The following is a 16,591-nucleotide window of genomic DNA, read 5'->3' on the forward strand; positions in this document are numbered from 1 at the left end:
TCCCATGCTGTTTGACAGGAAAAATCCTCATCTTAGATTCAAGAAAACACATACCTACATAGATAGGTAAAGATCAGCTGCCTGAAACTGGATTACTCACATGAAGTTGCTCTTCTGTTAACAGGAGCAAAGGACATTCCAGCAAAGCACTCAAGCACATATTTAACTATAAAAATATAGGAGGGGGCAGATACTTTCAGTTGGTCTAGTATAAATCTACAGCCATTTCAGTTTTAATTCAATGTGCTGGGATCTGTGTCTGACCCTAAGAGTAATCCTCTTGTACAGTGACCCAAAGGAGCAGACAAAATGGAAAGTTACTGTGTAAGACATTTCACACGCATTTTTGTATTCTTAAATATGTCATGTTTGGCTTCATCTATGTGCTTTCAGTGAGATCAAGGTCACCTTTGGAAGACAATGGACGCCGCATATGCAATGTATGCCTAAAGCAGTATACCAGCTTAACGCTGTCATCTGAGCTACATAATTCATTTAAACAAAATCAGAAGTTTGTAAGTTTCACACTTACTCGGCATTCCCTGCAGCTCTTGGTTAAAACTCGCTGACCTTCTGCTAACACTTTGCCTCCATAGATACATTTAGCTACAATTAAAAAAAAATTCCAACATAAATGTTTTAGCAGTAAATGGATGCAAGGCATAAAACAAATAAAATCAATATGTACATAATGAGAAAGAGATGATGTAGTCAGTGTTAATTGCTTTAATGCATTTTGCATTTAGTAGTAAATTCATTTTAAAAAACGGTTACCTCAAAGCACTGCACCACTCAAAATAACAAACAGAGTATTTAATGACCCAAAGTGGTAACAAGAATAGATCATTATACTCTAGCCAATTCATTAACAGAATCATTCACAACATTGATATTTTGTAGATTAGCAACAGCATTTTCATTTTATTATATGTCTGCATATAGTATAGATTCTGAAAGCACTTCAGAATCAGAAGCAAACATCAATGCTTGTGTGTCAAGAAAATGGTATTCACATGGGCTTCAGTTAAGACATCAGACTATACTTACGGCCATATAAGGACAGAACCCTCAACTCTGTCCTGCTGGAATTGCCTCCTCAAAAATCAGCAACTACTGCAGTCTGTTGAGCCCATGAACTGAAGAGACTGCTGTTGGGCAGACAGTCTCAACAGATGCACAAAAACAAGGATAGCTCATGCAAAATTTCAAAGGGGGATTCACAAAGCCTAAAAAATCCCACTAAACTTCATTTCCAGGAGAATATAATGGGTGTAACTGTTGACTCGATTACTTGGATTGCTATTTGAAGGTGAAGTATATATTGTGCTTTGATCCACTCCAACTTGCAGGGGTTCAACAAACATCTTTTGGTCACAGGTATCATTTTGGCTCATTATGGTGGCTGTTGCACTTATAGATTCATGGAAGATGTACATACTAGCCCTCATTCCCAGCTTCTAGGAAAGGCATCTCTTGCCCAATTTGTCTTTCCTTAAAATGGACTGCATAGAAAATTTTCAATTCTGCTTCATAGCAAACAAAACCGGGAGCAGCATGCTATGGAGCCTGAGGTTCCATATATTTTCCATGTACATTTTCACAGGTGCAACTGATTCAGTCTTAGTCAACTGGCTCACTTATGCAACCACCTGCTAAACACTTGATTGTTAACTTCAAGAGATGACTCAGGCCAGATTTTTATTGCTGATGCTAAAAGACATATTGCTTTCATTATCCACCCACTTCCCATGTCACTATCATTCTTTAAGAATACATCTATGGCCACAGTGCTGCAGAATGCATGCAGATTTGTTACTCAGTCCCTTGGTAAAATTACAGGAGCCCAACAATGGTTTCCAGCCCGTAAGTCGCTATCCATGGAATACCCTGCATATCTGATGGATCTAAAGTTCCTTCTGCTATGGCAGGGATTTTCAACCTTTTTGGGTTAGTGTTCCCCTGGTGGCCAGACATGGGGGGGGAGGGGTGGCACACAGCCAGGTGTCAAGTGGGAGGGGTGGCATGCACTTGAATGTGAAGTGGCAACAGCCGCTGTGTACAACCTTCCCCCAACCCCCACATCCATCCAGACACGCAGCTCCTGTGTGGGATGGTCAGCGCTTCATCTCTGCCCACCCATGCATATCCCCTAGGACCTGCTCAAGTACCCCAAGTTGACAACCCTTGCTCTATGGTGACATTTCCCTTAGATTTCTCAAACTAGAAATGAATTTACATTCTACCAAATATTCATTTGGTATGCACCTTGGTCCTGTACACTTTTTTTCTAGCTGCCTGAAATAAATGTATGTGCAATTTGGTTAATAGGATAAAGTATACACATACAATGCAGAAAGTCCCGCTGCTAGGACCCAGACTCCTTGGACTACCTGGTGAAGTCTATAATTCTTTCCATTATATGAAACAGCGCTGCTAAGTTAAGTTATCTCTTCTCTTGATTGATTATTACCACAATGTGACGTGAATCAGCTCAACTGCATGGAAGGAGCTAAAAATATGTGTCCTGTAATGATACTAAAACTTTAGAAAATCCCCAAGTTGAAACAGCCGTACAATGAACATGCAAATCTTCTAAATGTTGCTTTTCAAGGAGGCGATTTAATGCATGTCCAATAATAGTCCTCTCTTAACATGTTCAAGAAAAGTACTGAGAACTGCACATGCTTCGCTTGCTTCAGGTATGAAAGTAGTACTAAATTATTTAACTTTTGATTTCTGTAGCACCTTCCAACCCAAAATCTTACACGTTGCTAAAAGAATCCCCCAAATCTCTCAGATGCTGTCCAGCTTCTCAAAGTTCCTTTCTATGTTCATATACTTAAAAATAATGCTCACTAAACACAACTAAGCCAGCTTTTCAAAAGAACTCAGCTCCCTTTATGAGCATTATTTTAGAAAACCTGGCCTTTCCAAAATGCATTCCTAGTTCCTTCAAAAAGTTAACACTGATTGGTGCTCTGCTCTCACTAATGAGAAAGAGTTGGCTGGGGTTCTCTCTCTAGATTGCAACCACAGGACTGTTTTGGGAAAGAGGAGCTAAGGTAATGTGTTTTTATTCTTTTCCTGCCAACTAGCACATCTGCAACACACTGGTGGATTTACCTGGGACAGAAGAGAAAATTTGCAACTGAGAAGAAAGGCAAAGTTTCAAATTCTAATGTGATCTTTTGTCAGATATTGTTGGGAGGGACCACAACAAGTTACAAAGGTGCAAAACAGAACCACCCTAATTTTTAAGCCTCTGTGCACTTTAGATATTAAACCTGATCGGTGTGTTAACCTGTGGATAAGAAAAGAAACTGTTCAATAATCCAGCTGTTCAACAATACTTTGGGACAGAAAATTAGAATTGATGATTCTGTTCAAATCTAAATGGGGAAATTACAGAGAAATCAACACCTGCAATGTAATACTATTGAAAGCCTCACCTACTGCCACTGCTTACCCAAAAATGACTGAATGTGGCCCTAGCTTATCATTCTGTCAAGGAGCTGGCATTCACAATCAATTTCAATCAACTTTTATACATCTTTTTTCATTGACTGACATGCTGAGTCCTTGTCAGAATAATGAGTTGAATTTGGTGCCAATCACTGACTAAAGGTGAATTTGATTGTTCAACTTTCCATTACAGAAGCAAAAATACAGTCTACACACAGGGACTGTATTGAGGATTGAATCTACAATGTAGTGCTACAAAATTCCTATGGGACAAATGTTGGCTGATGTTTGCACTTAAATGCACATTAGAAAAGGATATCTAGAGTGATGCTTGATCCCTTGGAACCACGAAGAGAATCTTCCACAGATGTTCAGACTTGTGTAACAGGGAACCCCTGCCTCTGTTACTAGGAAGGTGGGGCAGGGCAAGAAACTCAGGGCTGGAAAGGGCAGCAAGTAGTAGCTGCGCAGGTGAACTGAGCCCTGGAATAAGAGGGCGCAGTGATTAATGATGTTATTATCTGCAGCTGGCCCCTGGGTGCAGGAGATCCCATCACATGACTGGAAGAAGGCTGGTTTGGGGCATATACACCTAGCCTCTGACCACATGAGGGGCAGTCTACCCTGGCTGCAGGAGAAAAGAGCTCCAAGGAGAGAGCTGGCTGCAGCAAGAAACCAAGTCAGCACAAGAGAAGTACTCAGGGTCTGGCAGGATGGAAGCAGGCCAACCTGCAAAGCAGGGTTTGAGCTCGAGGGGTTTATGTTGAAGTTAGGACCAGTTAGGTTGCTGTTTTATGTTTCAGCTTTTCTATCAGAGGATCAGGTTTGGCTATAGGGGATGAGAAGGCCACAAGTGAGGAGGCCTGGGTGGCATACCCCACTATGGGTGACAGAAGCTAGCCCCAAGCCAGAGAAGCTGAGACTGCTGGGGTGATACAGGACCCCCAGAAGGGGCTGCTGCCAAGTCAGCACCCATGACTGGGAGCTGAGGTCTTAGAGAACAGACCAAGACTGAGGGTGTGGCCAGAGAAAAATCAGGCCACAGTAGTGACAGCTGAAGCTCCAGCAGGTGTTTGGAAGCCTGAGAGAGCACTCCCCTAAATGGGAAGCAATCAAGAATGGGAAAGTACAGACCCCAGGTGAAGCAGACTTAGCCACCAAGGCAGAACTGCCCACTGAGGGAACCAGTGAGAACCCCATACCCAGGGACCACCTCCCCAACAAACCAACATCAAAGTTGTAGCGGATAAAAGACTGGAGGCGAGGTGGGGCTAGGAAAGAGCCAGCAGGTGGGTTGGAGCATAGAGGAGCACCAGGTGCCAGGATGGCACCCCCCACCCCCAAGGCCTGCTATGACTTGTCATTCTCCTGGTTTTGTTCCTTCTCAGTCTTTTCCAGGCTCTCCAGCAGGGAATTTACTTAGTTTAAACTGGGACAGCTCCTTCTTTATGATCATCACCCTTCAATTTCCCAGACTTGAAAGATGACTACTAATAATTATTGGCCACTCTTGGAGTTGCAAGCTACTCTTCCCATGGTAGAGGGTAACTGCCTACCAGACACGATGAAGTTTTGAGGACACCATCACTTGGGCAATGGGGAGAGGAGTATCACAAATACTCATGGTCCTGACTGAAAATTAGAATTAGAGAGGCTGACTCACAAGTTTTACAGCATGAACACCCTGTCCCCACCTACCTTTTAGTACCCCAATTATTCAAGTGCCAGTATTCAGTAGCGAATGGGGTAACATACAAGATGCAGATTAGGCTAGACAGGTTCAATTTTTGACAGGATTAATGGCTGCCTATTTAGGGGGTAAAGAAGGGGATGAGAGAGTATCTGAGTGATTTCATCCTAGGATAAGAAAATGTTTTTTCCTGTTTCTAATTATTCTTAAATCAGTCAAGAGTTCCACTGATAAGTTTTAATTTTAAAAGCTGTGCCTAGAATTAAAAGGAAGGAAAATGGTTGAGAAGGAGGAAGTAAAGTCTGGGGTTTTCAAGCTAGACTCTCCATGTATAAAATGTCCTGGTTCCCTTGGAGCTCACTCACCCTAAGGGACCATGACCCAAAGGGGAGGGGAGTTCAGGATGGGTGGTTGCTCCTCAAGGGAGCAATCCTGGAAGCACAAGCAATGTTTATCCCATCTCGGAGGAAAGGCAGCAAAAGGACACATGAGCCCCCTTGGCTCTGCAAGGAACTATTGGACCTCCTTCGACTAAAAAGAAAGGCCTATGAAGGATGGATCCACCCCAAAGGAGGAGTACTCTGCACTGGTCCAGACCTGTAGGGAGTGAACCAGGAAAGCCAAGGCTGTGACTGAACTCCAACTGGCTACACATATCAAGGACAATAAAAAGTCCTTTTTTAGATGTGTGGGGAGCCGGAGGAAAAGCAAGGGTAACACTGAACCCCTGCTAAACCATATGGGTCAACTGACAACTGACACCCAGGAAAAAGCCAGCCTGCTCAATGGGTATTTTTCGTCCGTTTTTCACCAGCCCCAGGGGACAGCCCTGCTCAATACTATATGGGTGAGTTAGAATTGTTACCCTCTATCAGTATTGACCATGTGAAGGAATACCTGGAGAGGCTGGACACCTTCAAGTTAGCTGGCCCAGACAGCTTACACCCCAGGGTACTTAAGGAGCTGGCAAGCATCATAGCTCAGCCACTGGCACAGATCTTTGAGAACTCGTGGTGCTCAGGCAAAGTGCCTGAGGACTGGAAGAAGGCCAATGTGGTGCCTATCTTCAAGAATGGAAAGAAAGTGGATCTGGGGAACTACAGGCCCATCAGCCTGACCTCCATCTCCAGGAAGATCTTGGAGAAAATCATCAAAGAGACCATTCTTGATAAACTGGCTGAAGGCAACTTCTTGAGGGATAGCCAGCACAGGTTTGTTGCAGGTGGGTCTTGCCTGACCAATCTCATCTCCTTCTATGACCAGGTGACATATCACCTGGACAAGGGAGAGGAGATTGACATCATATATCTTGACTTCAAAAAAGTTTTTGATCTGGTATCCCAGGATTGTCTTACAGAAAAACTGGCCAACTGAGGCCTCGGCTACATCAGTCTGCTGGCTGGGGAATTGGCTTCAAGGTCAGACCCAGAGAGTGGTAGTTGATGGAAGTCAATCACTGTGGTGCATCATGACCAGTGGGGTCCCCCACGGATCCATCCCTGGGCCTATTGGGCCTATCCTTTTCAACATCTTTATTAATGATGTGAACATTGGTGTCAGAATCAGACTGGCCAAGTTCACTGATGACACTAAACTTTGGGGAAAAGCGTCCACATCTGAGGACAGGATGGTGATGCAGGCCAACTTTGACAGGCTCAGAAAATGGACAGATGAAAACCTGATGGCCTTCAATGCTGAAAAAAGCAAGGTACTCCACCTTGGGAAGAAAAACCCGCAGCATGCTTATAGGCTCAGCAGTGCTATGCTTGCTAGCACCACGGCCAAAACGGACTTGGGGGTCGTGATTGACCACAAGTTGAATTTGAGGCACCAATGTGATGTTGCATCCAGCAAAGCAAGCAAAACTCTGGCTTGCATCCACAGATGCTTCTCTAGCAAATCCCAACATGTCATCATCCCGCTGTACTTGGCCTTGGTGAAGATGCAGCTGGAGTACTATATCCAATTCTGGGCTCCACAATCTGAAAAGGATCTGGAGAAGCTTGAGAGAGTCCAGAGGAGAGCCAGGCGCATGATCAGAGGGCATGAAAATAGGCCTTATGATGAGAGGCTGAGAGCTACAGGACTCCTCAGCCTGGAAAAGCACAGGCTCGGGAGGGGATCTGGTGGCTGCCTATAAGTATATAAGGGGTGTACATCAGGATCTGGGGGAACAACTGTTCACCAGAGCACCCTGTGGGATGACAAGGTCAAACAGTCTCAAATTTCTCCAAGACTATTTCAGGCTGGACATAAGGAAGAACTTCTTTACAGTCCAAGGTCCCAAGGCCTGGAACAGACTGGCACCAGAGGTGGTGCAAACACCTACTCTAGATTCCTTTAAAAGTCAACTGGATGTTTGTCTTGCTGGCATCCTGTGACCCCAACTGACTTCCTGCCCCTGGAACTTGATCTTCCAAGGTTCCTTCCAGCCCTAATGTCTATGACATCTATGAAAGTACTGAATGTTGAATATTCTCTTCACATACAGTTTCTATCTGCAGGGGTAGTGAGGGAATGTCTCAACAAGGCCAACTGCAAAACATACTTATCTTCCTGTTTTCCATGAATTTATTCTGAAATAATTTTTCACTAAATATAATAACTATGATTCCAGGCCTAATCAAGCTCTTATATTTTGTTCTCATTTTGAAAAAAAACAACCTTCCGTCCTTAAATAAAGGGTCAACAAAAAATAAAAACCTGAGTCACTGCACTTCATTATGAAAAGTACAGACTAACTGCTTTGCTCTAATTAATATCAACAGGGTTTAACAGATAAATAGAAATCAGCCTCTTCTTCCTTTGCATAGGCACAAATGGAAGCATGGTTTTCTTCATGCCAACAGAATGGAGCAATATAATCTCAGAAATACAAAATGTTTCATTTTATGACCTAGCTAACTCTCTTTCAGCAAATAGCTACCACTATTTATTCAGGTTTTTTTATCCAAAGCCAATACTTTGACCGATGTTTCCTGTATTCATATAACAGAAGCTGTGAAATTCATAGAAAAAAGTGTCCCTACTTTCAAAGCAAGTATAACTCCAGTTAAATAGGGGATGGGAGGAAAAGATCAATGCAATGTACTTACACCTGCATATTTTGCAGCACTGGCCTCCCACATGTACTGGCAGAGCATCAGGAGAACAGCTGAGAGAGGGACAGGACATCCTTCGACACTCCACTACTCCACTCTGAGCAAAAGTTAGAAAGATTAAGTTTAGCCAGATGCATTTGCATTCATTTATATTTTGTATAAAATATAAAACACTGCCAGAAAAAGAAGTCTGAATTTTAGAGCCAACCTTCAGCAACAAGTATATTCTTATCTGACTCTTACTTACGTGAGCCCATACCATTCCTATTACCATTTTGATATACTCCATTTGTCTTATCCCACTTACCCACGCAAAGCAGAGTTGGCAAAAAACCATAACCCCATCTTTACAAGAACATAAATAACACTTTTTCCAGGCTTTGCCAATCATCTTCAAGATCTTAACAACCAGTTTTCTATTTTCTTGAGCAAACGAAGGCTCTCTTCAGATATTTATCAAATAATTTCAACCAGACAAGATTTACATACTAATTCTCTTCTGTTCCTGTTTTTCAAAATGATAAACACCCAAAACAGAATTTGCATGTTGTTACCATGCAAGATGCAATTGAGCATCTATGAATAAAATTAAGATAATGCTTCCTTTTTAAAAAACTACTGCAGTGAAACAATTCTGAACTGAACATAGACAACACTGTCATTTCCCCCCCAAACGGTGAACTTCTCACAGATATAATTAGAACAAATATGAAAGTGTTGTCAAGGGAAAGCACATTTTATTTACTAAGTATTCACATAAGAAATGTCAGCTCTTTACTATTTCCCTCCCAATTGTTCACTTTGCATCTAGATGCATACTAAAAAGGTAATAATTCTCTGAGTTAGCATTATGTATTCAAGCATCAGTTTCACACTTTAATTAGGTCCTACCCCTTAAATCTGTTAGAAGATTCTTACTTTGCATGTGCAATTCCTGCAGTGATCATCTTCTACCCATGAGTCTTTGTCTCGGTAGATCACTCCATTTACTTGACAAGTCTTCTCACAGTGACAGTTTTCCAATTGACTAAGCCTTGTTTCTGCATAATTTAGCTATAAATGAAAGTAACTTGATGTAATTCTGCAATTCATACACATGGTATTAACAAAGTAAAAGAGAGGAGAAGAGTAGCTTGATTATTTTTAGGAGAATCAAGTTTTATTACACCAGTTGAAATTACACTAAATGGTGAGTCCATTGATTTCAGTGGAGCTACACCAACATTGATAAAAATGATGATCCATCTGATGGGGATCTGATGTACTGGCTCTTCTTGTCTAATGTACCCTAACTGCTAGAGACAGAAGTTACACAAAAACGATAAGTACAAATGGTCAAAAAACCCAAGGCTGAACTGATTCAGTCTTTGCTGGTTAGTCTAAACTGCAGAGATTAAACTAACAAATGAACAGACATTCACTTTTTGCAGCTACATGCCTGCAGTGACTCAGGCCAGAAGCCAAAGAGTGCTAAAGCACAGCTCCCTGGTACACAGCCAGCATGGTCTGTGTTTGCCTCCTCTTTCTGCTGCTGTCAAGGTCTCTGGGATTTGCCATCCAAAATCACAACAGGAGGACTCTGCAGGGTTGCTCATCACTTCCTCTTCATGCTTCCAGGCCCCTCTGGGATTTGCAGTCCACAGTTGCAGCCAGCAGTAAGTTTAGCAGGGCAGGGCAGCTCTGTACTCAGGAGATGGGGAGTTTAACCACCCCTCAAGCCCCAGGCCCCAGCCAGGGTTTCCCTGGGGGGGCATAGTCCCTGCCTCCCCACATCAAATCCTTCTCGGCTGCAGCAGACAGCACAGCCCAGCCCAGGCTGGAAAGCATGCTGGGAAGTTGGAGGACTGTGATTTAACTTGAACCAGGAAGAGTTCTGGGACAGAAGTTGCATAAACTGGTTTGACCCAAATCAGTTAAGTCTGATACTACATTCAACAAAGGTTTATCTTAAACCAGTTTTGGCCATTTTGAAACTGGCTTACGTGCACTAAACTTCTGTTCTGTTACAGGCTTAGTTTCTGATGATTTAAACCAGCTAATGTGTAACACCTGTTCTAAGCCAAACTGCAGCTCCCAAACACCTTCCACCCAGATACCTTGGAAAACAGAAGGCACCGGGGTTGAAGACATCCAGGGGCTGCAGCCAGAGCTCCATGTGCTGGGCAGAAGCCATGAGGCTGAAGCTTCTCCCCGCCCCACCCAGAGCAGCATGGTGAAGGGGGCAGAACAGCCCCAACAGCCAGCCCACGGCTGGTTGTGTGCTTGTAGCCCTGGGTGCTGCACAGGACAGGGGGTGCAATGGCTGGACATGGGGTCCACCAGTATCTCCAAACTGGCCTGGGAATCCCACTCCCCAGCCAATCCCCACCCATGCTGCCAGCCCGAGCTCTCAAGCAGCCTCAGCAGGCTGGGAAGGACCCTTCCTGCACAGGGTCCTTCCCAGCCATCTGGGGCTCCATGACAGCCCCCTCAGCTTGGGCACAGGAAGCCAGAAGCAATCTGGCCATGCAGCCCCTGCAGCCCCTGCCCAGGCTACCCCTCTGCCTCTGCCCTCAGCAATACCTGCAAGCTGGCTGGGCTCTGCCCCACAGCCCCAGCTGCAGCTGCAGCTGCAGCCCTAGATGGATAGCAGAGCCATCCCAGCTGGCTCTGGCCAGGCTCCCCACCACCCAAACAAGAGCAGGAGGGAAAGCTGGGCAGACCCCAACTGGGTTGCCATGCCTCCCCAGAGACAGGGGAGTTTAATCCCTGCCCCCTATGCCTGAGGTACTGTCCCGGCCAGTGTCTGACCTTGGCTACAAGCCTGGCAAGGGCTGCTTCTCCCTACCCCTCCAGGCACAGGCTGGCTGGGGTCCCTACAGGCCAGGGTGGGAATTTAAAGCCCTTCACAAGCATACTTAGCCCCTGCAGGCATCTGGCCACACTCCGCTACGTCAGCTTCCCTCCAGAACTATGGCTGCTGCAAAGGAAAAGGAAGGCTGCTCTAGTGCCCCCCAGGTTCCAGCCTGAGCCACTACAGGCATGTGCCTGCATTTCCAGAATTAAACACGAATGTCTGTGCACTTGCAAATCAGTTCAATCTCCCAGACACCTTCCACCTGCCAAGACTGAATCAATTCAGGCTCCAGGTTTTTGAATGTCTGTCCCTAGCCAACAAGACCTTCTTGGGAGCCTTCTGATTGTTATTTGTACATTTTCAGTTCAAACCACAAAACTGTATGTACAGGAAACCCTCACTATTCACCGGTTCGGCATTCGTGGGTTCAAATATTCGCGAATGCCGAACCCACTTCTTAAATACACTTAAAGGAGCTCCTCAGGCACTCTGCACTTGCTGCTGCTGCCGCCATGCTCCCACTGCCGCCACCGCGCTCCTGCCGTCGCCAAAACAGCTGTGCCCCACCCCACAACCACCGGGAGCACTGAGTTCATGAACGCAGATGGCATTCATAAACATAGTGCCTTATTCGTGAATTTCGCCATTCACGAGGGATACAAGAATGTATCCCCCACGAATGGTGAGGGTTGCCCATAATATATATTTCTGTATTACTGATTAGCTTGCTTATAGGTAAAAGAGAATGAAAGTAGCAGGCCCAGACACCTTTCTTACATCCTAACTACACTGGTTAAGCCTTAACTAGACTTGAATTTGCAGGTAATTTTAGGAAGACCTTACCTTGCACTAAGCAAATAGTATTTATAATGAAAAGAAGATATCTAAATATGTTGTATGGCAGATGTTTCCAAATCCTCATTTATAGATCTCTGGTGGCACAGAAATTACAGAGAGCTGGCTGACGCCATCATCTCAGTCTCCTTTCCAGCTACTAAACTGCATTAAAAAGTTGAAAGCATCTAATTTTTTTTCCTCTTCCAGGGAAGCAACACTTTCTAGAAGAAGAGCTATATAAGAGTGAACACGGGAGACAGACAGTGGTTCATGCAAAGACAAACATCAGAGAAAGAAATCAAGAGGATAAATTGTTGTCCACACTAAATAAATCAGTTCCTGCTTTCTTTTTGCTACTTCCAATCAGCACAGTGTGTCCAAATAACTTCTCAGTGCCATGTTCATATAGATAATTCTTATCCTTTCCCAACAAAGAATACCTGATAAAAATGAAGATCTCCCAGAGAATAATATCCCTTACTGCAGGCAAACTTCTTGGCAGGACCCAAGTTCTTCAAATGCAGTCCTTTCCTAGAAATCCATGCATCTCAGATCAGGTAGAAATTGCATAATGGCCAAGTTCTAAGTTATTTACTCATACTACATGGAGTAGTCCCACTGAAGTCTATGAAACCATCTTAGTAGCCGGGGTTTAATTCAGTATGAAGGTATCAGAATCCAGCATAACGTGGAATTGGCACCAGTCATGACTGTCCACCCTTCTATATGGCATACTGTAGTCATCTATACTATGTAATAATACCATATCTTACAATTCCAAACTTACACTATTTGGGGACATGGCTGTAGAATAATATAGTATTTTTATACGGGCAAATACCTGCATTTTATCCATTTACATCTCCATACCTTTCACTCTTTCAAATGGAAATATTCTTATATACACATGAATCCCCATTACTCTTTCTGCCAGGTAACCTCTAACACCAGCAGAATTAGCAAAAAGGAGAATAGAAAATACCAGATAAATTTATTTTCCCCTTCTTTAAATCATCTGGAGCGAAAGCTCCGAGTAACAGCTCTTGATTTCTTCAAGTCATGATTCTAAGATATTATCGGAATTATTATCCCAAACCCAGCATGATGTAGTGACTTCAAAAACACCCTCAGCACTTAAAACGCAAAAATCATCCCCTTTTATTGTGTTCCTAGTCCTCCCAGTTTTCCACAGTAGCCTGAAAAGTTTCTCTATTTCTAACACATAAATTATATTTATTAAAATTGTTGAATCTATGTTTTTTCTACTGCATCTTTCCTTAATCATTGTACACAGAAAATAAAAATAATCATTTTTGTTCCTTCTAATGATTCTGTGTAAACTGCTTATAGAGAAAAAGGATATTTAAAAAAACAATTCTAGAAAAGCACTTAATACATGATACTTCTGTTTTGTGTTGATTACTGTAAAAGCAATAAAGAGAAACAAATGCTAATCAACTAAAATTGGCTCTGTCATTTGCACTGTTGTAGAGAATTTATATCAAGTCATTCATAAAGATACCAACTACCTCTAAACTCTTGCTCTGAAAAAATGTCTTCAAATGCAAAATGAAACTATTTGCAAATCACAGAAATGTAGGTTTTAATAACAACTGAATATTTACTCTTTCCTAGATCTGAATTTAATTTCAAAGCTATTTGAAAATTTCAGCAGTATTTGGTTAACTACCCCTCCATCATTTTTTTGTCATCTTGTCTTTTCTCTCCCTCTTTTCCTAACAAAAGCTGAAGGCCTAAGACACCAGGCTATTCTTTATGTTCAATATTTCTGCCCAATCATAAGCAAGAAGCATCAGAAATTTGACAAAGAACACTTACTCTCGTCAGTGTTCCAAATCAATTTTGAAGTCCTATAGGTTCCTGTAGTTCAGGTAAGTACTTGTGATGAAATAATCAATGCTGTTACCCAGGCAGTATGTTTACCTGGGTAACAGGTAATATTCAGTATATTTACCATTTTTTTTGCAATTTCTTAGTTGGATTAATAAAAGGTATCATCTCTGAACCAACTGTTCTAGAGTTTTCCATTTCTATTTAGCATGAGTGAATTCAGGCCTCAAATAATTCCATATTTAGCCCAGCCTGACCCAAGCTCTGATCCATTTGATCTTCACATAGGTACAATTCAGCAAGGAGTAAAAGTAATTTAAAACTTTGAGGACTGTAGGTCTCTAGTGACTATTTCCAATAAAATGAACACCTTGGATTATTAATGTGTGATCTCCAAAGTTTATTGGAAAGCAAATGCAATCCGTTTTCAAAGAAATGTGCCCAATTCTCAGACCCGTGACAGCAACTAAATCTGTCTGAGGATACGACTTGTTATATTTAAGGAGCTGTCATCAAAACCTAACTTTCCATATCCAAAACATCAGTTGAGCCTGATGAAAAATGACCTGCCCCTACCGTGCCAGGGTAATTTATGTTTTAATTAGTTTTTTAACAATTTGATTCTTTTCGGGGTAACAAGATTAAAGAGATGAAACAAAGGAATCTAGAAGACTTCTGGGTGATGGGGAAAGTTCAGATAATACCCTTCCCACCATGAAAAACCACCTAAGGCTCAGAAAAACTATCACTTATGCACCTTTACAAGTTATACCTTTAGGATCCTGTCAGGAAGTTTGCTTGTGGCAGGGGGTATTATTCCCTGGAGATCTTCATTTTCATTAGGTACACTTTGTTGGGGAAGGATAAGAATGATGTATATGAACATGGCACTGAGAAGTTATTACATTGACTCCATATCCCTAAGAAATGCAAGGAAGGAAAAGCTAATAACATCTAGTATCTGTGGCCAAATGAACCCTGTAGGTGCATGAACTGGTGGCTTAGGCAGAGTTTAAGTCACAAAATTGGACCCAAACTAATCTCAGCAGCTTCAAAACCAAATAAGCACCTAGAGTCACAAAAGACCTCAATTTTGCCCTTAAAACATCCTTAAATCCATCAGCTTGGACTACTGGACACACTCAAGAGCAATCCACATAGGTCATATATTTGCCTAAATTCTGCCTTAACTCTGTTGCAATCCAAGTTAGTGTGAAAAATGCCTAAGTCTGTCCAAGTCCCTGACTGCCTATCTAATACTGATGATGACAGCATGCATGCATTCAAATTGCTACAACCCTCATCCCCCACTTCCCAGGACAGCGCCCTAAACATCAAGCTATTAGTAGACAGGGCCCTGTCACCCTTGCTATTCAAATTGGGCTACTGGATCAAAAAAAAATTCAAAATTCAGGGGGCCAGAAGAAAAGCAAGCTGGATGAAATATGTCATGGCTCACTGATTCTAACAGTTCCCTAGGAAAAGGAAGTCCCAGGTTCCAGTCTCTGCTACCAGGACTGTTTAAGCATTTTATATTAGATAATCACTGGATTAAAAACAGGAACACACCAGGAACAGGGACCAAAGCCTCTAGGCGAAAGTATATGAAGTGAGCCGTGTCATCACCACCATTATGCACATTCAAGATTCAGTGATGCATGCTCTTCTGAACTCAATGCTGCCATTGGTTAGGTAGGCATTTTCTCAGTTGTCAGCCCAAGAGTTCACAAAGATGCCTCCCTTGCAGCTCTGAGTCAGATGCTGAAGGCTTGGAGAGGGGCAGAAATTCAGACACATACATTCCCTATCATCTAGCTGCAGGTGTCTTCTTGTTCTACACCCTGACGCTTCTGATCATCATTGGAAGGCACTAATGATCTGTATAGGGAATTTAGATAGCTAAGCCTGACTACCTGTATTTTACTCCTGGGGAAGTAGCCCAAGTAGTGCCTTGTAGTGCCTAAGTGGCAATTAAAGGTTGAGTTAGACTTGGCCCATAGCATCTTGCTTTTCATATTTTGTATTCTCCAGGAATATGCATTCACATCTGCACTGCAAACAACCTTCACTGATGTATACAAGCCTGTAATTCAACTGTAATCAAATCCAGGGATAATTTAAGTCTCAGATACAGTAGAGCCTAAAACCAACAGCTGGACGTTGAACCATGCGGCACAATTATTACACACTGTCAAGTTCATACTCTGCTTCTGCTGGCATAGTGCCAGGAGTTAAGGGTCACTGCTCATGTGTTTTAGCAAAGAGTTCTCTAACCACCTGCCCTGGCAGAAGAAATCTCCATGGGCAGCTGTGCAGTGGTTCTAAGCCAATGGTGGGCCCTGACATATATTAATACCATGTTGCGTACTTATATCTACACAAATATCAGTTAGGGCCATTTGCCCCCCTGGGGCTGCAATGTCAAAAACAACCATTAAAACGCCCTTTTTCAAGTTCTCTCATCCTTAATTTGCATTTGTCTCACAATTAAAAACTTCCCCTACTGCTTTGTATGGCTTTCTTTTTTATCCTGGACAACAGTGTCACTAAAATAAGTGTTTCATTGAGTTAGTTAAATACATTACTACGAAGGGCACAAAAGTATCATCATTGGAAAAGGGACCAGCAACAAAAAGGCATTCCAGCACTTTGGAATAGGAGCACATAAATCTTTAGAATATGAACAGCATGTCATTTGGCCCCAAAAAGTGTATTAGCAAGCAACAATATAATTAACAGTAGAGAGAACATGTTAGTTTGCCTCATACATAATTCTCATACCACCAGCAGGGCTCAAAATAATTACCTCTTTTT

At 42.6% G+C, this 16,591-nt stretch overlaps 1 protein-coding gene across 2 annotated transcripts in view; it reads right to left on the minus strand.

Annotated features, from left to right (window-relative positions):
• The window catches only part of NELL1 (neural EGFL like 1), a 502,747-nt gene that overhangs the window by 375,713 nt on the left and 110,443 nt on the right, over positions 1-16,591 (minus strand). For both annotated transcript variants that reach the window (XM_019551935.1, XM_019551934.1), the window contains exons 8-10: positions 9,172-9,306; positions 8,248-8,350; positions 533-606 (exon numbers count right to left, since the gene is read on the minus strand). In XM_019551935.1, the coding sequence (XP_019407480.1) occupies positions 533-606; positions 8,248-8,350; positions 9,172-9,306 (312 nt within the window). The remainder of the gene's footprint in view (positions 1-532; positions 607-8,247; positions 8,351-9,171; positions 9,307-16,591) is intronic.

This window comes from Crocodylus porosus, unplaced genomic scaffold (assembly GCF_001723895.1).
Source record: "Crocodylus porosus isolate Cpor-Errol unplaced genomic scaffold, CroPor_comp1, whole genome shotgun sequence".
Lineage (NCBI taxonomy): Eukaryota > Metazoa > Chordata > Crocodylia > Crocodylidae > Crocodylus > Crocodylus porosus.